We start from the raw sequence: 25,266 nt of genomic DNA, 5'->3' as shown, positions 1-25,266 counted from the left end.
TTAAAATCAACAGAGGAAGAGTGTCCCAGCCTGAGTAGTAGTAAGAGTAAATGTCTCTTTAACATAAGCCATTTTTCAGTGTATAAGTTTGCTTTCCACTTTTTTATTTTCTATTACAGTTACTATGTTAATAACCTTTAACAAGCACCATACAAAAAGCTGTCACAGCAACTAACATATGTAATGTACTGTGTTCTACACAGATTGAGAAATACTTAACATGATCCTCCTTTAACTTATTCCTTTATTACCCATTTACTCTGGCAAATGAAATCCTATAATATATAGTGAGTTACATGCAGACAGTAAGTAAATGTCTTTGTAAAATATTAGGTTGTTCTAAAATAAATAACAGCAGATTTTAAATTTTAACTTTAATAAAAATAAAATTCAAAAGCAACTTTATTAATCAAAATGGGAACTACTTTTGCCAATGAGAAACAAGATTATTTATGCCATGACAATATAAATCTGAAATCCTAGAACTCAAAAATTCTTTAAAGCCATTCTCTGCTACTGGTTTGTTGTTAAAACATTTGTCCTGTAAAAAGTTGTCTAAATGTTTGAAAAAGTAGTAGTTGGTAGATGGCAGGTTCAGAGAGTAAAGAAGATGAAGCAATGTTTTGTAGCCCAATTCATTGAGAATTATTATGAAGCAAGATTGATCCTCTTATACTGACTGATGCTGGCATTTCTTTCATGTAACATTCTATGCATTTCTTCCAATTCTTGACAATAAACCTCTGCAGTGATGTTCTGGCCCTGACCAAGCAAGCTGTAATGGATAACACTGGCCACAGACTACCATACAGTGACCATAATATTCTATTGGTGCAACTTTGGCTTTGGGAAGTGTTTCGGAGCCTTTTCACAGTTGAGCTGTTGTAAATATCACTTTTTGTCATCGTAAAGGATCCACTTTTTGCCATAGGTAACAACTGATCAAGAAATGGGTAATTTTTGTTGCATGAAATCAGCATAGAGCAGAGTTCAAAATGGTGATTTTTCTGGTTCTTACTGAGCTTGGGTGGAACCTGCATATCAAGCTTTTTCACTTTTTCACTTCTGTTGTTGAAAATGACCAACTGAGAGTATTAGAGGAAAAAAACCCATGCCAAACTTTTTGGGAAATGGCACAAGAATTGGGTGTTGACATTTCCACAATTTCAGACCATCTTCTGTTCTTATCTTTAAGACTCACATCTCCATTACAAAACTTTTGGAACCAATGCTGTACTGTACATTTGGAGGTGGTTCCTTCACCCCATGTTTGGTTGATGTTGCAAGCTGTTTGTGATGCATTATAACTAAGTCTGAGCTCATGGAAAAAAATGATATGCAACTTTTTTTTCCATCATTAATAGTAAGGGTCTGAAATATTGAAAATAAAGTTTTAGAAAAGAATAAAAACACTAGTGAATAAAAATAAAGCTTTAGTTTTCCAATGGTGTATATATATGAAGTTTATTCCTATAAATGACTAAAACTTTAATATAAAAATCAACTATTATTTTTAAACAACCAAACAGTAAGACAACTGTACATAAAACCATGACAATCAGAGCACTGCCATTATTAACCAATAAACTTGTTAATAATTAGGATAATTTGTTTCAGCCAGACATAGTCTATATCGACTTTTGTTTTCTTACATTAAAGAGTAGAACATACTGTATGAATCAACTGTGTTTAAATTAATAAAAATGAACCTCAACTATTAACCACCTACAATATAGATTTATAACTCATCAAAACAAACTTCATCTATTAACCAAGTACAGTGTATGTTTAAAACGCACCAAAACAAACATCAAATTCAACATTTGTGATTTTTTTTCAATGTTTGTGTTTAAAACAGTTCTGTAGCTTAGAGATGTACAAGTTCTAAAGCTACGGTATCCAATAAGATTGCCACTTGAACACGTGGCAAAATGACTATTGACCTGTGACAAATTGGTGGCTTACTTCTATCACCTGTTTTTTAAATATAATATAATTAATTCTGTCAACAAATTATTGAAAATATTATTGTGTATCTTTCTGTCCCTCCATATCTATAAAAAAATACAGTTATTTTTTGTCATGTGGCAAAAATGTTAACACATTCTCCCCAGTTTTGGCAATTATGAAAAACAGTTGGCTAATGCTGATCTACAACAACTATTCACAATGTTCAGCTATGTGACAGTTTTGTTAACTGCTTCTGTGATGGACATAATTAAGTGTGGTAGTACTTAATACCAACACTAGTAGAAATTGTGATGAAACAAAATGGCAGCCAAAAAATTGCCTATTCAAAATCACTTAAAATGTCTGAATATTAACAATGATTATTTCACAGTATTGAATGAACAAAACTAAAGCTTATTGTATTTATAAAACCTATATAATAATATAGAAAGTTTTAATGTTACAAAAACTATTGAAAAAGAAAGCCAACAGTATACAAATTGAGTTAATTGAAGTTAAAAAACATTTTTATCCCTACTTTGACTCAGATTAACATAATTGCAATGATTTTCCAAAGTAGGAATAATCCTTTTTCAGTATTAAGAACTGAGTTTTCACTGTTTTGACTTTCTTCTTTCAATACTTTAAAACTTTTATTTTTTTACTACAACTAACTAGATTAACAATCCCTGCTTGCCTTTATAAAACTTTTTTATTATATTTGTATAAATTACAATAAATGCTTACAACAGATTTTGTAACTACTAAGTTCAAAACTTAGGATGTTATTAATACATTAGCCATGGTGGTTAATCAATACATTAGATTAGAAATTCATTAGTATATTTACAAAGGAGTTCATCAGTGTATTTGTCAAGAGGTTTATTAATACATTTCAAGGGTTTCATCAGTATATTTGCTAGGGGATTCATTAATATATTTGCTAGGGTTTCATCAGTGTATTTGTCAGGATATTTATTAATACATTTGCCAAGGTTTCATCAGTGTGTTCCCATGGTTACCTGAGGAAGGTAAATCACTTGACATTCTTTAATTCCATCACTAAGCTGAGATAGCTCTTGTTGAGCTACCTTTGTCATAAAATCTGGAAGTCCATTATACGTCCGTTTCTCTGGAATTAAAATATTTAAAACAAATACATTTATATTTAGAGTATTTATTTCAGTGAACCTTTATAATAATCTGAGCCACTGGATAACACTTCCTTATCAAGTGACGGGCAAAATTTAACCTCAGTTTATTTTTTTTTTTTTATCTCTCATTGTAAATTTCAAATCAATTTTGTTTTTCTTTTTGAAACTTGATAAAAGAATAGAAGAGTAAAACATACTATAAAGTGGAGCATTCAAATAATGTCCACACTTTTGGAAAAAAAAACAACTATAGAATACATCAGTATCTTGTGTGACATAACAACATAATAATTTCTTGTTTAATACCCTATACAGGTTTCCAGTTTAACCCGTAACAGTATCATCTTGATCTCTGCATTACTCTGAGTGCTTCTTTCTGGGGCCAAAAAGGCCTTTTACCCAGTCAAGAAATATCTGTTAAAACTTATTATCAATCTTACTTGATACAAGTCATGCAATCCGCGCAAGACATTACATACCGTAATAATGTCAAAATACATGATATTCTTCCTGAACAACAGAGTACAATTATTTGATAGGATTCAAACATACTGTTTTCAGGTACTCCATAACTCTAGCAGTTTTATGCAATAGAATTCAAAATGTTTTCAAGCACTCCAAAACTCTAGCAGTTTTATATGATAAAATTCAATCAAAATGTTTTCAAGTACTCCAAAACTCTAGTAATGTTTTATATGATAGAATTCAATTAAAACATTCTCAAACACTCCAAAACTCTAGCAGTGTTATATGTGATAGAATTCAATTAAAATGTTCTCAAACACTCCAAAACTGTAGCAGTGTTTTATATGATAAATTCAATCAAAATGTTTTCAAGCACTTCAAAACTCTAGTAGTGTTTTATATGATAGAATTCAATTAAAATGTTCTTAAACACTCCAAAACTCTAGCAGTGTTTTATATGATAGAATTTAATCAAACTGTTTTCATGCACTCCAAAACTCTAGTAGTGTTTTATATGATAGAATTCAATTAAAATGTTCTCAAACACTCCAAAACTCTAGCAGTGTTTTATATGATAAATTCAATCAAAATGTTTTCAAGCACTCCAAAACTCTAGCAATATTTTATATCATAAAATTCAATCAAAATGTTTTCAAGTGCTCCAAAACTCTAATAGTGCTTCACAGTCTCAGCAGATATCATCTAAATAAATATGAAATAAAAATGTCAAATTTAAAATTTTAACTTGTATATAATTTGTATTTAGACATTAGAAGTTCCTGAACATAACATACATACTTTGATCCAACTCTTCATCTACTCCAGGCTTAACGACAAAATGATCCTGGTTTACAGATTCTTCAAAATCCACCTTGAGAACAAATATTTAAAAAGATTTTAATAGCTAACATTAGAAATAAGAAACATGTACGTTGACAAAGAATTTAGCACTGGAAATAAGTGTATGTCAACATTTGGGGTCTTCCTATTTAAGCAAATAAGCTGTATACAAAAGTATGCTAATAGCTAAGAATAATGAAAAAATTTAATTATTTATTCTTTTACTTGAAGCATTAAGTTACCAAAGCATGGATTCCTTCAGCTCACCTTACTTGTTTTACATTTGTTTGGTTCAGAATAAAAACTCTGGAAACTTCTAACCCAACAGTCCAGTGCTGAAGAACACTAACAATAAATGTGCTCGAATAGGGCAAGTTTTGCCCCATGGTGTTTCTGACCTTTGCAATAAACAAGCTAAGATATGCACTAAACAATTAGTAAACCTAAAAACTGTAGGTGTGGGTGCCATTATCTTCCTTTAATCTCAACATGTTCTAAAGTTTCACAGTTTTTCAAAATCCAAATTGGTACTATTGTTATAAGAGCAATTGGCCTTCAATGTGATCTTGACCTTTAAGCTACATTTCGAAACATTAAACAAATTGTCCTTGAGATAAACACGAATCTCATACAGATTTGATCAAAATCAAACAAAAACTTTTACAAGCTACATTATTCACACATACAAAGTGTGTATACATAAAACCTTAAACACATTATTAACCAAGAATTTAACAACATATGGCTCAACAAGCTTATGTTTTTGAAGATTATCTTTAAGAGTTTATTAATATTTGTACCCAATCAAAACACAGTTATCCATATTAAAATTAAAATTGTTTTATTTTTGCTATATCCAGTATTAAAAGTTTAAAAGCTTTTAATTAATTCTTACAAAAAAAGTTCAACTACACGTTGTTAGGTGGTTATTACTGATATGATCATACAAGTTAAATACCTTATACCCTTTAGGTCTAAACAGAAAACAAAAGATTTCAAACAGTCATATTTAACCTTCATAAAATTCAACTATGTGTATGCATGCACTATCACTTTTACAACAGAACTTGCCTTTAGTAGACAATTATTAACATTTTAAAATAAATACCGATTTGGTACAACATACAAAGTATCTAAAACTAATAAACAGTTAAGTTAAAAACAACTATTAATCATTTTTGCAAACATTACTTACTATTTTATAAATTAAATTAGCCACTCTGCACAAGTCTGATGTGAAAGTTGTCGTAATCTGAAATTATAAAAAAGTATTTTAACCCACAATACAAAATCCCATAAGTCTGTGTCATAATTTCATAGCTCCATTATGTTGAATCTTCTTTTAAACAGAAAGTTTGTTTCACAAACAAATTAACCCTATTGCCACAGCTATCCTTTACTGTGCAAGATGCAATGTTTTAGTGTCTTACATTCAAAGTTTTATAAAACTAGTTTTTGTTTGTTATACCAATCAGTATAAAAAAGCTCTTGGCTAATAATCCATGTTTTAATAGGATACAAGTTTTAAGTCATAAATTATACAAGGCAATATTTAAAAAAATTCTAAATTTACCCTAGTGTAACACATTTGCTCGAGGTATCTACTCATGTCTATTTTATCCAACACCCCTCAAGAAACTATAAAATTGTTATTGCTCAGAGAAACCATAATTTTTATAGTTTTCAATTGTGTTTGATTTCATAGCTATCAAATAGAAAACCCCTTCAGCCACACACACCTCATATATCACCTATAATCAATAGAAAGTTAGAAGTATTAAATCTATAAGGACTTTATATGAGTACAAAGAGATCACAAGGTTGGTTAATTTGACTGTGCCCATGTTGAGAGAGTCAAAGGTATATCAACATATTTCTGACAGTGATTATTGAAATATAAGTAAATTTTACATATTATACTAATAAGTAGATGAAAAATACTCTCAATCTATCAAAATTATTCAGTGAGAAAACAAGTAATTCTAAAAAGACTTGTTCCCAATGGGCAGGCAGCAGGTTTAAAGACTTGTGTACTAAAACTTGTGGTTCAATTTTCTTTGGTGTACATTACTGTGCAAAAGTGTTGGGACAAAGTCAAAAGTTAGATTTCAGGCTACTTTCGAAGAGCAGTGGAAGGTAAATCACAGATGAAACATCAAAATTGTTATTAATCTTCATATTTAGTACAACAAAAACTCAGTGAAAGTTCTAGAGTTCAATAAACAGTTAATACGTTGTGTGTTCTTCTTCTGTTGTAATTACTACAGATAATCTTTCAGGCATTGTTATAACAAATTTAATCAAAGTGTCCTTTGGGATTTTACTCCAAATGTCTGTAATACATTCTCATAAAGTTTCTTTGGAAGTAACATTTGATTTGTAAGGTTTTGATCTATCAAATTCCAAATCTACTCAATTATATTGAAATCTGGACTCTGTGGGAACCATTGCATCATTTGAATGACTCAAGCAGCTTCTCTCTTAGCTAAGTAGTTTCTGAATAGATTGGATGAGTGTTTGGAGTCATTATCTTCTTGGTAGTAGAATCCTTTACTAATAATACACAAACTACTGGGTTTACCATGATGGATCAGTATATGATGGTACTTGCTCTGGTCATTTATTCCATCTACCTTACAAATATCTCCTGTCACCTCAGCAGAAAAACTCCCCCAAACCATCACACTGCCTCCTCCAAACTTCATGGTAGATGCTATACATTGAGGTATCTTTCATCTTTCTTCCACTGGACAGACAACCTATGCTTTAAACCAAATATTTTAAACTTGGGCTTGTCCATCCATAACACCTTTTTTCAATCATCAACAGTCCAGTTTTTGTACTTTTTAACAAATTTCAGTCTGTTGACAATATCTGGAGATCAAAGTACAAGGTTTTTAACAGCTACATGATGAAATATTCTATTCTCATTGAATCTTCTTGATATGATACTTCAGACTAGACACTTTTCTATTATTTGGTTCATGGTTGTTTACCTTATACTTAAAATCAGTGACAGTTTTCCTTCTGTCCTGAAGACTACATAAACAAAGATACTTAACATCAGTATCATTTAGTTTAGGTGTTCTGCCTCTTCCTTTTCTATTTTCAAATTTACATTTCTTGGTCTCCTAATCTAGGGTGTACTTAACAGTATTTGGGAAGATTTTCAAGTCTGCAGTAATTTGTTGGAGTGTCCAACAACAAGCATCACATAAAGATTATATATATAGTGTCATAATCTGTTTTTATCAAGATTTATTTGTGGAGTACTATCAAAATGATTTTTTCTAGAATATACTGGTGCTATATACTAGCTAGTACTCCTTGCTAGATTCTTTCTAAATAACTAAGACACTGCATGGGGTACCATAACAGTTATTTCAAATTCTAAATTTGATAAGTGTGTTCAATCAAGCAGAACCCTCATGACAAGCCCTTGGTACAAGTACATGGGAATTCTATTCTGATCCTGGCTCATTGAACTGTCAACAGGGATCGGTGAAGTTTGGCACTAAAAACAAACTAGAAATAATTATTTTAATTATGATTCCTTGTCATCATCTAGTTTTCTTTGCAAGTAAAAAAATATATTATTCAAAGGTATACAATGAAAAAGGTAGAGAAACAATGAAGTAGTTAACTATATCTACGGATTCTTAAAAGGTTTGTCATGAAAAATGTTAAACATGTTGTTATTCATTGATAAGTTGATGAAATTTTTATTTTAGACAATGAGATTATTAAATTATTTATTTTAAAAGGAGGAGTAGAAATCTTCAAAAGGTTACATAAACAAGGTACCTTAAAGTGAAAATGCAATCACTAAAGAAATAAATAAACTTAAAGTTTAAGAGACTATTTCCTCAAGCTAGAAATTTCAGTTTTGACTCCATGTCTAAAAGCTGTAACATTTAGGAAAGTCAAAATTATGATTTGTGGTTTGAGGAAATAATGGCAACACAATGTCTCAAACCTTAAATTTGTTTACTTTTTTCCTATTACATTTTTACTTTAAGCTCTCTTTCTTGTTTCTGTATTTTTTTGAAGATTCCTAATTCCACTTTTTTAAATTAACTATTTCTAATAATCTTGTTTCTTTAGTTCTTTTGTATGCTCATCATTAACATAAATCTGTATAACAGCAAATCTGTCTTATTTGAAACTGTTTAGTGTAATGAACTATGTAGTTGAGGTATGATGCTCTCTATAGAAACAATGACAACTGTGGAGTTGATTGCACACGTTAGGTAACCTTTTGATAAAAGATGTCAAAATCCAAGATAATCTTTGCATCATATACCTGCAAATTAAAATGGTTCTTAATTCCTCAGTTCTTAGGATTGAGGTGAAGAGAGCATGATCCTCATCCTATCCTCTTGCAAATGTCAGTACTCTGCAAGAAGGTTTTGGATGTAGTTGACTTAATGATTACAGTCTGCCATGCCCTAGTGCATCTTTATTAACCCACTTTTCTCTTTGTTGGATGAGCTACAATCCCATTCTCTCATTATGATCACTTTCCTATAACATTCTCTTCAACATGGTTGAGCTCTTTTTTTTTGTCCTCCCTGATGCCTTACACTTTCTACACATGGGCAAAGAGTATACCCTGTTCAGAAGTGATGAAATTCCCCTCTTCAGACCTTCCAATCTGATTCTCTCATCTACTAAGGTATTCTTCAGATGCTTTGGGGAGAGGGGTGTATGTCTCTTCTTCTCTTGTATCAGTCCATCCCTCCCTTAGTGTATTAATGTGGGATTCTAGCTAATCTTATGAGCAGATGGAAGTACTGAATCAGAAGATACAATTTTCCTATACTGAAAATATATTTCCAGTAAATACTTATCACCCTTCCTCCCAACGCTCTTCCAGTGCTTCCATTTTTCTGACAAACATCAAACTAATAGTTTGGCAGAAGCACATAAAGGAAGTCATATACACCATGTGAGCATACTATGCTCCTGTTGGTGGAAAGGTGATGCATGATGATTTACATGAAAGACACTTCTAAATCACTTGATTCCAATAAAGGGGAGCAGAAGACTCGTGGCATGCATAAAGAAAAATGTTTACATATAGAGGTCAGCACTGAATGAGAACATCTAATACTGTAAGCAAAGGGAAGTGCCTATCAGAAATACACTTCTAGTACATGACAACATTTCTTAGGGTTGTTACATTTCTCTCATTCCTCTTCCTCCTCTCTACTGGTCATAATAAGGTCATTTACAGATTTGCTACAGCTAGCCAGATTTCCTCTTAGGGCAACATTCTGAAAAAACTAAAAGGTCAAAAATGTGTTAATTAACAATTATGATTATATGAACATACCTTTCTCTCCTCCATTTCTAATAAAAGTTTGGGCCGTTATACTTCTAAGACCCTCTTCCACTGTGATGACTATAAAAAATCTGATGGGCAGTCACTGTTACATACTTTATCTGAAGCTGAATATTTTCTGAGTAAAATATATAGCTACAAAACGTCTTCTTCATTTTTGCTTAGAATCTCCATCATTTTTGCTATCTCTTGATTTCAAGATTCTTGCCTCTCCTTTTAGTCAGCTTCAAAGATGGCTACTATGTCCAACGTATCTATAACATTCTCAATCATACATTATTGGCTGTAATTTAACTAATGCCATCAGCCATCACTGAGATTACCAAACCTTAGCTCTAAACTGAGTTTAGTGCTATCTTTTAAACTACAGCTTAAATATTTATGTTGTAGGAGACAGCCTAGACATTTGTATAATGTTTTAGACATTTCTAACATGGCTGAAGTCAGTCATGCAGTATTAAAAAAACTTGTATCCTGTCAGCAGCATTTTATCCAAAAGGAATGAAACCATATCCACAAACAAATAACATACAACATCAATACAGTTACAACAGCAAGTTAATAACTGCTATAGTACATGTATCATGCCTGCCATATAAACATTAAATTACATCCACTGCCTATACAGCTATGTACATATACATGTATTAGATTATGACACTCCATATAAGCCACAGACAACATTAAGCTGACTGAGTGTCAATAGTTATACAGCCACTATTAGTTGGTAGGTTGTTAAATAAATTCAGAAATGACCCTACAGAATGTGCAATCACATGTTTATTAATACTGATGAGGTTCAATTACAATACTCATAGCCAATTTTGCTGTAGGCTACTGGATCAATATTACATAATAATAACACAGGTCAACAAATTTTTTCGAAATCTCAGTTGCATAAGATTTTTTTACTTATTCTTACCCTTTGTGACCTGCTAAATTCAAATATGAAAACGGTTCAGCTCTACATGCTCTAGTTTTAATGCAATTTTAAGTTTTTCATTCTAGCCGTTTGTGGTCAAATTAACACGTTTCCTGCGATGCCTATATTGGCAAACCGGCAACTGCTGCGATGCTCTTGTACATCTGTCAGCTTCAGTGCTGCATGAGCTATGATAACGTGAGGTTGTCGTTACACTTGTCTCTTGCCTGCAACTTAGTTAAAGGTAAGACAATAGTGGGACACCGGTGGGTCCCATCGCAGGAAACGTGTTAATTACTTACACGTTTATGTTATCAACAGAGATATTAAAATTGTTTAGATTTTGTTTCAGATCTGATCATGGCTACAAGGAGACGTCAATGTGAGAACAAGCGGACGCTTTCTGTTATATTTGTGGATGCTTCACGCTTATTCGTCAAAGGCGTAATATAACATCATTTCTGAGGCGTGCTTATAAAGCGTACTTTGGACTTGCTCTTGGTGACCAAGACAAGAAATGGGCCCCACATATTGTGTGTCATAACTGCGAGGAAATGCTGCGTGACTGGACAAAAGGGAAGCGTAAGGGTTTACCTTTGAATTCCCATGACCTGGCGAGAACCGATGGACCACACAACTGACTACTATTTTTGTCTGGTCAATACAAGGGCATTGGCAAGAAAAACAGACACAAAATCTCATATCCTAGTATCCCCTCAGCAATCCGACCTACTCTGCACTCTGATGAGCTCCCAATCCCAGTTTTTAAAGGATTTCTTCCATCTGAAGATGTGGGTAGTGACCAAGAGCAAGAGACTGCTGATGAAACTCAAGAAATACTTTCAGAATCTGGCGATCCTTCTTATGAGACCCCACAGTCATTAACTCCTCAACAGTTTAGCCAGCCAGAGTTGAATGACCTTGTGCGTGATTTGGGTCTCTCCAAAATGCAGCTGAAGTGTTAGCTTCCAGGATGCAAGAAAAGAATCAGCTGAGCCATACAACTAAAGTGTCATACTTCCGAAATCGGGAGCAGGCTTTTGTGCCATACTTTACAGAGGAGAATATGTTTGTTTATTGTCATAATATCTCAGGTCTTCTCCAGGAATTAGGGATGCCAGTATACCATCCAAATGACTGGCGATTATTTCTAGATTGTTCTAAGCAAAGTTTGAAGTCGTTCTACTTCATAATGACAATGTCTATGCAGCTGTTCCAATTGGACACTCTGTGTATTTACGAGAGGAATATAATGTCATTAAGACTGTGACTGACCTACTAAAATACCACGAGCACAACTGGACAATTTGTGTGGACCTCAAAATGGTTACTTTCCTCCTAGGTCAACAAAGAGGATTTACAAAGTACCCTGCTATCTTTGCATGTGGGACAGCCGAGCTCGAGAAAAGCACTGGAACCAGAAGGAGTGGCCCATATTGAGACTCTGAAGGCAGGTATGCCAAATATTGTCAACGATCCAATTGTCTGTCATTTGAGGAAAAGATCATATTTCCTCCTCTCCATATCATGCTGGGCTTGATGAAACAGTTTGTGTAAAATATTTTCTCAACCCAAACAAGCCGTTTTTGCATATAAAGTTTATGAAGGCGTTGAATACTGACGGTGAATGCTTCCAACACATATTTTCTGTGCTCCCTGGTTTGTCCTTCGACAAGATCAAGACAGGTGTTTTGATGGACCACAGATTCGTGCACTTGTGCGTGATCAAGAATTTGCCAGAAAGATGAACGACAAGGAAAGGACTGCATGGCTTTCATTTGTGGCGGTGATGGCAAACTTTCTCGGTAATAAAAAAAGCTGACAACTATGAAACCCTTGTAACGAATATGTTGTCAGCTTTTCGCGACCTTGGATGTAACATGAGTGTCAAACTCCATTACCTGTACAGTCATCTTGATAGATTCCCTGAGAACCCAGGAGCTATAAGTGACGAGCAAGGCAAGCGGTTCCATCAGGACCTCAAGACCATGGAAGAGCGTTACCAAGGAGATGGGACAAACATATGATGGCAGATTACTGCTGGAGCATTAAACGAGAATGCCCTGAGACAGTCCACAAACGCAAGAGCTACAAGCGGAAATTCATGCCTGAGTAGACTGCAATTGAGCTTTCCCTCCTCATAGTAGCAAATGTCTTATCTACTAATCAGTTTTATATAAATAAATTGAATTAATATAAATAACTTGAATACATTTATACTATCTTGCATTTTCTTTTTTATTGCCCAGCTATATTAAAGAGTTTTATAACATATTTTATCACATATTTTTCATGATAGACTACGACGTCAATGTGATGATGACGAAATTTTGAGATTTTCAAATACCTTGATTGCAAAAAAAGGTAGAGCACTGAGGAAAAAACTAACTTCAGATCTGAAATCAGGGCAAGAAATTATGTAATACCAATTGTTTGATATAAATGCAACAAAAATTTTGTTGACCAGTGTAATAATACAAAAGAAAAAATGGGTGATCTCTATTATGAATCACTACTGTGGTTCATGATAACTTCAGAATGTAATGTAACTTAATTACAGTTTAAACCTTAAAGAATAAGATGTGGTTACCTTGTTAATGATGAATATTCTCTGAGGAAGTGTCGAACACAGGTCCCCAATCAGCATAGCATTATAAACACTCTAAAAGAATGAACAGTCACAGTTATATGAACGTTACACAGAAACTTAAATAAAACTTTATCATGTTTAAAATCATTAACACTGTAATTTTCCAGTTAAGAAATACATGAGTATTAATATTTTTTCTTATCTTGGAATAAGTTCTTATAATAATAAATATCAAGAAACATTTTTCCACCATGAAAGTTACTTTTCTTTAAAATATAATTCTACAAAAACTACTTATATCACCTCAGTAACGTGAATAACTAACCTTGTACAAGGTCTTCCAGTCATTCACAGTTGCATGAGCACCAGCCATATGTGCTAAAATTCTCTAGAATAAAGAATAAATGATATGACAGTTAGCTTTAATCTCTCCTATTGTTTAGTACAAATGTTCTTCAAATATGAATTGGATCTATTAATGTATCAAACTATTATAATGAACCTCAAAGCTACAATGTTTCAGGACATTTTTTCAGTTATAAAATTCCTTATAAAATTAACATTTCCTCATTTTATAGCAACACAGTATGGACTGCAGGACATAACAACTGTTTAAAAGAAAAAATAAGTTTATATTCGTTACCAACATTTTAAAATTACCCATTTACTTAGAATGACTGATACTGTTCATATTTCCACAGTTCCATGAAGTTTTAAACTTGATAAAATGTTGAAAGTTTACACTTTTCTTTTCTGAAAACGTGTTTCTAATAATTCTTATCTCCTCTCACGTTATAGCTTTATACCAATGAAAGGTTCTCTTCTTTACCCATCTAAGCATTGGTATGAATTGTACCTCTCTTGCTCTAGTCTTTAAACCCCACTACACTGCCCCTTACAATTTTAATCTTGTGACTCTCTCCACCTACATCAATACACTCTCTATATCATATTCATATATCAGCTCTCTGTTATTCTTTCTTATTCACTTTTTCAAAGCTGGTAAGATTATCAAACTCAAATACTGGCTATCTTGGGAAGTAAGGGCAGGGTAGTGTGAGAGGAGGTTAATATTATTGGAAATACTTTTATAAGAAAATGTAAACTCTTGAAACACACCCAATCTTCAACACTGACCAGGTGGAGGGGTCAATGAGAGAAAGAGCTGCACAGAAAGTACCTGTACAGGTGTGTAAAACTAAGAAATAATAAAGCATGCTGGTGTGAGTCCACACTACTTTTGGAACATGTACGCTCTTCATTCAGATAAAGTGAAACCTAATTATGGGTGGTAAAGGTGAACTGGTTACAGAGTCAACATTGTTGTTGAAAAATTTGTTCAGACCCTAATCACAATGATAAGGTTCTACATCTTGTCACCAAAATTACAGGGTTGTGGATGCCAAGCTAGATCCAAGGTGTAGTGGCTAAGACAAAGGGGCCACAACATGATATAACTAACTGTATAATAGGGATATAATAAAAAAGAAACACAACATGAAATTTACAGAATGTTGCATGTCAAGACACCAGAATTAACAAGGGAATGTTAGCAACATCCAACTGAACAAGTCTTCATTCAGATAAAGTGAAACCTAATTATGGGTGGTAAAGGTGAACTGGTTACAGAGTCAACATTGTTGTTGAAAAATTTGTTCAGACCCTAATCACAATGATAAGGTTCTACATCTTGTCACCAAAATTACAGGGTTGTGGATGCCAAGCTAGATCCAAGGTGTAGTGGCTAAGACAAAGGGGCCACAACATGATATAACTAACTGTATAATAGGGATATAATAAAAAAGAAACACAACATGAAATTTACAGAATGTTGCATGTCAAGACACCAGAATTAACAAGGGAATGTTAGCAACATCCAACTGAACAAGTCTTTCCTTCAAGCTAAAGAAGCACAGAATGTAACAATCCAAACCTGGAATTATGAAGCCAATTGGAGCCTCACTAAATCTAAAGAAAGAGATCATCTGTCCTGGGATTATGAACCAAAATTCTAACTCCTCAATCTGGGAAGCCAGGCATTACTTCCTACCCCTGAAATTACAAGGAGGATGTTGGATAAATGAAGTTCAACCAAAGGCTCATGAACAAAATGCTCAGCATGCAGAATTATAAAGAGGCAAGAACCCTTTTCCATGATCATGGAAAGTAATGATATGACCAAAATGAAGTATTAACTCGCACAAATCATGTAAACAGACAGAAAAAAAGACCAAAGAAGAACCAGGTAATCAGAAGAACTAGTTTCTCCAAATAAAGGAGAAGCTTTATAAGCCACAGGAGAAATACTCAAAACATTATAAACATAGTTGTAAAAAGGGTGCAGGGGATAGAATATCCATCCAAGGTTTATGAATAGCTGTATGAGCAAAGGAAGGTGCTAGAAAAATAAAGTCCAGACTCCCACTAGTTTACTCTTGACCTCCTTACAACTCAGCCTCAGAGCCAACAGAATAAAAAGCACCAGACTGAATATAAATCTCTACTTCTCTGCATACAAAGAACTGTATGTTCACTGCAGATGGTGCCCCCTCTCCTGACACTCTGTTGACATTAGTCCTGTAAGGTGGAAAATGATGGGCATCAGGTGACTACACATCCGAGACACGAATGTGAGTATTCATATTTCAAAAATATCTCTCTTATTTTTTTAAAAGCAAAATCAAGAAAATAATAAACTGAAGCTCCATGAGAAAGATTTAAAATAATTAAAAGAGAAAGTTACAAATGTAGTAATAGTACTGAAGAGAACCATGTAAGACCATCTTCATAATTCTGCCATCAAGTAAAGTGAAAAAGAGAAAATAACAAGGAGCTTATTGGGTACAGAGGGTGCATTGAGATAGGTGGAGTCATGAGATTAAAATCATTAGAAACGATATAATGGGGTATAAAGCATGGAGCAATCATAGTAGAATTCATGCCAATTTTTACACAAGCAAATCAGATAATCTTTCATTGGGATAAAGATAAAGTAGAAATGAAGATAAGTTTGTCTTGGAACAAGTTTTAGGAAAAGTCTTTCGACATACTGGGATATTTTTTATATGTTTTAGGCAGTCCTGGATTGTGGTGGTAGTTTCCATGTTCTCTGTGGCAAGGAAGAAACCTACAGCTTCTTGTCTTTGTGTAAGTATCTCCAAGTTTTGGGTAGGACGTAAAAGCATATTTCTAGAATACAAGATGTTTTTGGTTTATATGCTAGGTTTTGTAACCATAAACATTTGTCTTATAAATTAATATTCAAAACATGAGTTTATTTATATATAAATAACTTCCTGCTGCCTTCTTCAAAATCATAAAACAAGTTAGAACAAATATTTCATTAAAAGACTATGAAAAAGTTTAAAAGTAATTTAAAACTTTTTGACTGGTAACACAGTCCTAATTTGTTAGATTACAACAGCTTTTGTGTGTACAATACTGAATATTGGAAAAAAAAATTTTCCCATATTGAAAGCAAAACTAGTCTATTTTTCAACTTCTATAATATAGTATCTGTTTAAACAAACTACTTTTATTTCAAAGAAACTTAAGACTAGGTTTAAGAGCCAGCTCAAACAGTTAACATCTCCAATAATATGTTTCTAACAAGCAAACTTTAAAGTTGTTGTATAGATAGAGAAAAATCATATCTGTTTCCATCTGGTGGCCTTTCTATCATTGTTCAGTTGCACTAGAAGGTACAGATACCTACCTCGGCCATTCATGGAACTGGTCTTGCAACCAACAGATTTATTGTATTAATTATCATCTAAGAGTTAACAACACTATAGAGCAATGACAAACTATCAGAGGTATGTTTGTTAACCTCAAACATTACACATGATGCCCACGTTTCACCTTAGTGTTTGTTATTGCTGTCCTCTACAAGCCTACTTATCTATGTTCCTCGTTCTTGTTTTTAACTAGTTCATACAACTTAATCTCTCAACTCTTTTTAACTCCCTCAGTAACCCATCTCCATTCCTTTTAGTTACTTCAACAAGTTTATTCTCTCCAACTTCTATTTTTGCCAAGCTACATTTGTTTCTTTCATCTACTTTATTTGTATGTATTTTAATTTTCTCTCTCTTCCATCAAACTTCCTCATAAAAATATTTGGTTGGTGCTTCACCTGTAGTATGTAGTCATACTACATATCAGTTACATGCAGATTTCATATATAACATATGTTAAGAAACACAATAAACACCTGTTGCTCTTGCTACTTATTGTTCTGAGTCAATCACCTGAGGTATAAGTTTTATCTCTCTTTTGGAAAAATTTCTGCAAAATTACACATTATATGTAAAGGTTGTCAGACACCTTTTACACTGGAAGGTCAAGTCAGTTCCCACAACTAAACTCCATCCTCATGTTTCACTGGACATGACCAGTCATGTGGGGCTATACCCCCATCCTGAGGGAACTATAAGATGTTTGAATATTTAATGTTTCCAGTCTGGAATAACTTCTAAAGATCTAGCTTCTAAGACTTCAACTACTACTACTACACACACACACTAGTTTCATTGTGTTGGTGGATATGAATAATGATTTTTTTCATTTTGTTTTAAACTGTGTTCAGTCTCTTTCTCTCACAAATTCAGTCAAAGTCAAAGAAATAAGATTTGCTCCATGATATATTTCCTGATCAAACCTCCTGTCATTCTATGTAACCTGTTACTCTAGGAAGAAACCATTGCACCTGAGAATATTAGACATTTACTTTACTGAACCTATCCTTTATTTAGTTCACTTACCTAAGTTCTTTGCTACCTTGATATGTCTTGCAGCGATTCAGTATACCTGGATTTATATACCAGAGAAACACACTCATTACCAATCTTATACGTTAAAATAGTTACCCATTTGTTATTGTATATCAATACAGATAGTAATAATCATAAATTAATCAAATGATTTGTCTAAAATATGCTTTTATTCTAATTGTATTAAACAGCTAATGCTTTGAAGTGATTAAAATTTAACAAAAATATTTACCAGTAATTTCACAATGTATAATGTCCTTCTTTCTTTAGTAACTGACAGCTTCATTACAAAAGCATTTTGTTCAGGTAATAAATTTGCATGTAAAAACACATTCCACCACATCAAATGCTATATATTCTAGTTTTGAAATATATCTAACAAAGTATTAACTGTACCATAGAGACTCAAGCCTTCTTTTCTTCCACTTGAACTTTTATACACAGAAGGATGCCATTCTTCATAAAAAACCTGTAATGCACTGTTGCAAAAAAGAAAAACTAGTTCACAAGATATAACAAAACCTAAACTATAACAAGTTGATAGCTCATGTATACAGCAATTTCACAGTACAAAATTTCATCTATAAACACTTTAGTCAAAGTAGTTCGTTGAGTAGTGTATCTTTTGTTTATGTACCATTTACACTTCTTCAAAACTAAACAGGCTCAAATCCTTAATAATTTTATTCCACCCATTGTTTCATAAATGGCTTAGAACTTTAATAAAACATGACCATAACCATCCTGATACAGTAAAAACACTGTAATCTAACCTTTACATGACAATAACCATCCTGATACACTACCAACATTGCAATCTAACCTTTACATGGCCATACCCATTCTAATATAGTAACAACACTGAAATATAACCTTTACATGACCATAACAATCCTGGTACACTAACAAAACTGTAACTTACCCTTTACATGACTATAACCATCCCGATACACTAACAACACTTTAATCTAACCTTTACGTGATCATAACCATCCTGGTACAGCAACAACACTGTACTCTAACCTTTACATGACCATAACCATCCTGATACACTAACAACACTGTAATCTAACCTTTACATGACCATAACCATCCTGATACACTAACAAAACTGTATTCTAACCTTTACATGACCATAACCATCCTGATATACTAACAAATGTGTAATTTAACTTTTACATGACCATAACCATCCTAATACATTAAAAACACTTAATCTAACCTTTACCTGTAGGTATTTTCATCCATCCATAAAATCTTCTCCCTGAAATTACAGAAAAGATATTGTATACATCTAACCTGAATTAAATTATTTTTAGAAACCCCATCAGATGTTGAAACCCTAGAATTACAACAGAGTATATGTTGACTCCACTGGGTTTATACCAGATTTGTCTAAAATGTGTGTCCACCAAGATTTAGAAATACTGTAATCAGTTCCACTAAATACTATTGAGACCTATGTGTTTTACCTTGAAAATGAATGATTTCAAGTAATCTTATTGGTCAGTTCTTTAGAGTGAGTTTTGTAACTGGTCAAACTACAATATGATGGACCCCATCACTGGTGAACAGTATAAAAAATAAAACAATAATATAAGGGTTAATTATCAGTTTCTCTCATTTAGAAACAATATGTTATGATTTCCAAGTTTTCGAAAACTTGCAAAGTTTGGGGAACAGACGTCTTTAATGATAGAAACTGTCATAAAACAGCCTCTATACACACACACATAACTTCATCACATCATGTCAAAACAAATTTGGGACCTCATTATATTCCATGTTACCTTAATTCACATTCTAAACTATGCAGGATTTTTACAACTTTTCTGCAGTTTAGTTTCCACACTACTGAATTATGAGTCTGTCATATCCAAGGTGCAACACTCCTCCCTGCTAGCTTCGTATCATCTATCTAATGTAAGGTGACAACGGTTTCCTAATGCATGTTTCAACAATCTGATCATAAAGAAGTCCAAAGGCACTGCAAGAGACAACTTTACCACGATTATTTTCACACTGAAAATCACAAGTAACGATTTCATTCTCCAGCAGTTTGAGGTATGCAACTGTTGAATGGATATATCATAAATGGATCTTGTGTTGCTTCTCCAATTGATGATCTCATTTAATTATATTATGTACTGTGGCATGAAACATGTGGACAGTTTTTACTACCTATTACAAGATATTATACACTGTTTACCATAGTTGGGGTATGATTTGTTGCAGGTCTTTTTGAATGGTCCTGGTGCCACAAGTTGATCCACAAGGAATCACTTTGTTATGAGAATTCTAAATCCCCAATCTGAACACAGCTTAACGATTTGAGTGTATCAATATTTTATTTTGAAAACAGCTGTTACATATCCTTCCAAAAAGCTGTTAACTTTTAGCAACATCACACTACTTAAGAAACAGCAAACATAATATAGTTTCAATACATTCATTTCCATCACAACTTTTTATCTACTGTGGTTGTCACATAACTTGCTCATTTACATATTCAGAATCATCTTAATATAATGCACACAACCCACACTAAATAAAGTTGCTATTTACAAAATCCTGGATGACCGTCTTTTGTTACACACTATACACAGTAGAGTTACAAATACCAGCAACAAAGTTCGAAACAGTCAAAATTAGCATGCAACATCTCGTAGATAGATATCAATAGAAAAAGACACTGTTTCTCACTAAAACCTAGCTGTAATAAAACTAATGATTCATAGTTCATTTATTCACAATAATATATAAATACAATCTTGTGCACTATTTCAAGTTGACAGCTTTATGATTTGAAACATGCTTTCTACCACAAGACCAGCTGGCTCTTTCTTTCATTTTCCTCCTTTCTTAAAAACTTTGTGATTAAAGATAACTGAAAGGTGATCAAGTCTATAAACTTGCAATAACAAGTAACAACCAATATATTTTCTGTACAGAAGAACCAGGATTAGGTGTTAAAAAAAGGAACATTACCTAAATTCAAATTTATAAACCCTATTAGAATCAATATAATTGTAATAGTACCTTCAAACAAATTGTACATCACAATTAAAAGGAATTCCTAATAAAAGGAATCCTGTAGAAGCATTTTTCATAAAAAACAATTTCTTGCTTTAAGAATTCATTCATTATCCCCAACATTTCTATGATAACATGCAGGTGAAGAATGTATTGATATTTGTATGTTAAACCTGAGTAGCATCCAACAAAATATTTGGTTTAAACGACCAGCTCAAAGATTAACCCTAATCCAGAACTGCCAACCAGTTAAATATGACAGTTATGTAGCTACTCTTAAACAAATACTGGAATTGACTGTGACACATATAAAGTTGCCAGATCTGAAACTGAAAAATATACTTAGAAGTATATCACAGTTTAAACTATGGGTCTAGTCCACACCCAACTTTAGATGTTATCAAAACACAAACTTATAAGTACAATTTAAATATTAACACAGCAATCAATCTTACAGTTACGTAGGTTAGAATCACTTCATCTTTATTCATGATGTCAGAAAAATATGTAGGTTTAAGAAGTCTTAATGTAAAATGATAAAAACCCTATAACCCAGAGGTTCTTAAAAAGTGGAACTTGCTTTTTTTCAAACAGAAATTGAAGGAGAGAGGTCCACCTTTTGAAAATACTTGAGTTAAAGGTTTTTTTTATAATTTTATATTAAGATGTCATCTTTATTGCTATCACTCCCCTCACACAGCTGGTTTAATGTTTCTGTTCTGGATGTATCTATCCATTTACCTTCCCACCTCTTCAGCATGTCATTGGTTCTATTTTGTTGGGTGCAAGTCTATTTTCAATGGAAAACATTTAAGTAAAATTTACATCACTATTGAGAAAAGCATTAAAAATACTTCCAAACAATGAATAACTCAGCAAAAGAACAATTTAGTGTAACGCAGTCTAAACAAGTAAAACCGAGGTATAAGCTACGATTCAACAACATTATAAAATGTATTTTAGTTTCAAGTGGCATCTAAAGAAATAGAATCAATGGATTCACCATCCATCAGTTATAATCTCTATTCAGTAGTTCTACAAACTACATAACAAAAATCACACTAAAAAACAAAAGATAATGGGTAGATGTGAATGCTATCAAGCCTACATCTCACATGACAAGAAAAATATGTGTGTAAAAATGGCTGGTTTGGGTTGAGAAAATTTTTATGTAGAGGAGCGAACAACATTTCGACCATCTTTGGTCATCGTCAGGTTCATAAAGGTACATTCCTTGGGACTCAGCACATGAAACAAAACAAAAATTCAACATACTAAGAAACCAAATAAACACAGCCATAAAACTATGCTCACCAGATAAAATTAACGATGAATTACACAAAATAAAACAATACTTCATCAACATCAATGAGTTTCCTCCACAAATCGTAGAAAACATTATATGCACACACCTAAACAAAAAGCAAAATCAACTAACAAAAGTAAATATATCCCACAAATTAAAAAAATCACAAAACCATACACTGCTGCATACCATATATTCCCAACATCAGCAGAAAAATAACCAACATTTGGCAAAAACTAGTAACAAAATATGGCATTCCAATTAATACCAAATTTATTCAAAAACCAGGCACAAAACTAAGGCCTATACTCTGTAAAAACTACATTGACAAACACAACACCAACATTCTTTATAAAATAGAATGTGATAACTGTCACAACTTCTATATTGGAGAAACAAGTAGATAAATGGAAACCAGATTCAAAGAACACAAAATTCACCTTCACACGTTTTTGAACACTGCAAAACAAATAAACACAACATAACCATAGAAAAAACCCAAATACTAAATAAAGAAACAAACACAAACAAATGCAAAATTAAAGAAGCCTTACTTATACAACAACTCAAGTACAAAATAAACCAATACAAAGGAACATCTTTATACCTATATTAATAAATATAATCCAACATCTAAGCACGCCCTCTACATTCCTACACTCATTTACACAACCGCCTTCAAACATATAGTCAGCTATCGGTCAGTTACCTCTTTCTTTCTTTGTGAACCTGATGATGACTAAAGAATGTTGAAACATTGTTCGCTCCTCTACATAAAAATTTTCTCAACTCAAACCAGCAGTTTTAACATATATATTTTCCTCTATATCTCACATGTTTTTACAATCTTTCTTTGTATGAAGCCAGTTAGTTACTTACAATGTAAAGGAAGATAAACCAAGAACTGGTATTCTTGAATTTTCACTTTCGAGTTGTATGCCAATCCTATTTTTTTCTAGAAACTTTAACAAACCTCCAGTAGCTCTGACCTATCATAACAACAAACATATGAAACATTTCAACATGCTCTCATCTACAGTAGTCTAAGATATAGTAATTTATCTCATTTGTAAAACTCTGACTGAAAACAGTATTACTATCTTACATCAGTCAGCTACTATTTGCTCTTTTAGTGTGCTAGGTTATAATTAAAATATAAAAAATCTCCTCTGGAGTCCAGCATGGGTACTCAAAAATATGGACAATGGACACCTATCAAATTTTTAACTACCTAACCTGTGTATCAGTAATTGAGAATTTTAAAAATGTAGAAAACATGACAATAATACAGCTACAAGCAGGGTTTCTGGCTGTTAAAATAAGAGATGAGGTTAAAACAGTCATTTCTAGTATTAAAAGAAGTGATTTTTGAGGTGAACTTTAATACACACATACTGTAATTCAGAGTAATTTCACTTAAAAAAGGGCAAGAAAACTTGCATCCTTTCTTTTTTAACCAAACTCTTTCTTTATTCATTTGCAGTATATTTAAGATATGTTTAAAATATGCCTCTGAATTCCTATTTATCTCATCTGATGATTTTTCAATTAAAACGGACAGAAGCACTAAAACAGTTAATAAGACATTTTTGAAATAATGGGGGGATAATTCTTCCAGATTTTTAACACATATGTGAATTAACTCTTAATCTGAAATTAGTTTTCCAACTTAAAGTTCTCTACAAGTAAAGCCTTTTAAGACACACGTTAGAATTTTTGAATTACAATGAAAAGAACCTCTATTCTTAAATAATTCCTGCTTTCTGGTCTACCAATTAAATTTAAGTTTGAGATACATATTTAAGCACATCAATTTGAGCAACTCATATGAAACTAAGATCATACACAACAAAGTAAGTTAAGCATTTTTAAGAAATAAAATCTGTAGTCTGTGGAATTTTAATTTTGATATTACTTTACAGACTTCTAAATTAGGTTTTGATTTGGAAGGTCAGTAATAATTGATTTTGTAACATGAGTTTTTTAATTTGATATAAAACTAAAAAAATGAAATGGATTTAAATTGAAAACAGAATCTGTATACTTTACATCAATTTTAAACTTAAATCTATTATTTTTCAAATAAGTCTTTAGTTGTTTTCTGGTTGTGGAAGATATATATTAAATAATAACCTGAGATGCTATAAAACCTGTAAATTAAAAAAGGTTTTATAAAAAAACAAAAAATGTGAGTTTTCTAACATAAACACACACACATACGTTTAATGTCTATTTGTCACAAAAAAGTTCAACTTATTTCTCAAGAAGATAAACTTCAAACAGGTAAACTCTGACTTCTTCAAATATTCAGATATTTTCTGCTTTGTCAGGTCCATCAAATAACTAATTCATTAAATACACAAATAACAAAACAGTTACCATGGAAACATTTGTGAAATCAAGGAGGGAAGAGAGGAAAATGTGTCTTTCATCGTCTGTGAGGTTGGGAGGCATAAAGGGAAGGTTTATAAAGTTCAGTCGACGTTTAGCAGCTTCGTATGCTACATTATATACAGGAATATAAAAGGTACAGAAATTAAGGACATGAGATTAAAATTCTGCAGCTTACAAGACCTTCTTCACTAGATACGTAAAAATAAAAAATTATACTTTCACTAGATTATTTAACAAATGAAACATACTAAGCTAAAACCACAATGTCACAAACAGAAATAACTTTCATAAAAATCGAATGATATTTCTTGCTCATACTAATATATCATACAAAACAAATGCATAATAATAGTGTCTACATTCATAAAATTAATATTAATTACTGGTTTGACCTTTTACAAAACTTAAAGCCACAGACACAAGGCTGAGAAATGTGTTATTCACTTGAGGAATTATGGGATATATTTTTTGATGATCCTTTGAACTTGTAAGCATT

General features: G+C 32.5%; 1 protein-coding gene across 8 annotated transcripts in view; it reads right to left on the bottom strand.

Annotated features, from left to right (window-relative positions):
- Positions 1 to 25,266, bottom strand: part of LOC143238850 (mutS protein homolog 5-like) — a 105,222-nt gene that overhangs the window by 15,476 nt on the left and 64,480 nt on the right. For all 8 annotated transcript variants that reach the window (XR_013020805.1, XM_076479430.1, XM_076479433.1 and 5 more), the window contains 11 exons: positions 24,756 to 24,877; positions 23,256 to 23,365; positions 19,266 to 19,301; positions 18,434 to 18,516; positions 18,029 to 18,074; positions 16,316 to 16,454; positions 13,591 to 13,653; positions 13,266 to 13,337; positions 5,605 to 5,661; positions 4,368 to 4,440; positions 2,973 to 3,082 (listed from right to left, as the gene is read on the bottom strand). Coding sequence is in view for 7 of the 8 variants with exons in the window: in XM_076479430.1 (XP_076335545.1) it covers positions 2,973 to 3,082; positions 4,368 to 4,440; positions 5,605 to 5,661; positions 13,266 to 13,337; positions 13,591 to 13,653; positions 16,316 to 16,454; positions 18,029 to 18,074; positions 18,434 to 18,516; positions 19,266 to 19,301; positions 23,256 to 23,365; positions 24,756 to 24,877 (911 nt within the window). In the remaining variant the exon portion in view is untranslated. The remainder of the gene's footprint in view (positions 1 to 2,972; positions 3,083 to 4,367; positions 4,441 to 5,604; positions 5,662 to 13,265; positions 13,338 to 13,590; positions 13,654 to 16,315; positions 16,455 to 18,028; positions 18,075 to 18,433; positions 18,517 to 19,265; positions 19,302 to 23,255; positions 23,366 to 24,755; positions 24,878 to 25,266) is intronic.

This window comes from Tachypleus tridentatus, chromosome 13 (genome assembly GCF_004210375.1).
Source record: "Tachypleus tridentatus isolate NWPU-2018 chromosome 13, ASM421037v1, whole genome shotgun sequence".
Classification (NCBI taxonomy): Eukaryota; Metazoa; Arthropoda; class Merostomata; order Xiphosura; family Limulidae; genus Tachypleus; species Tachypleus tridentatus.
This window is presented reverse-complemented; position numbering and strand designations above follow the sequence as displayed.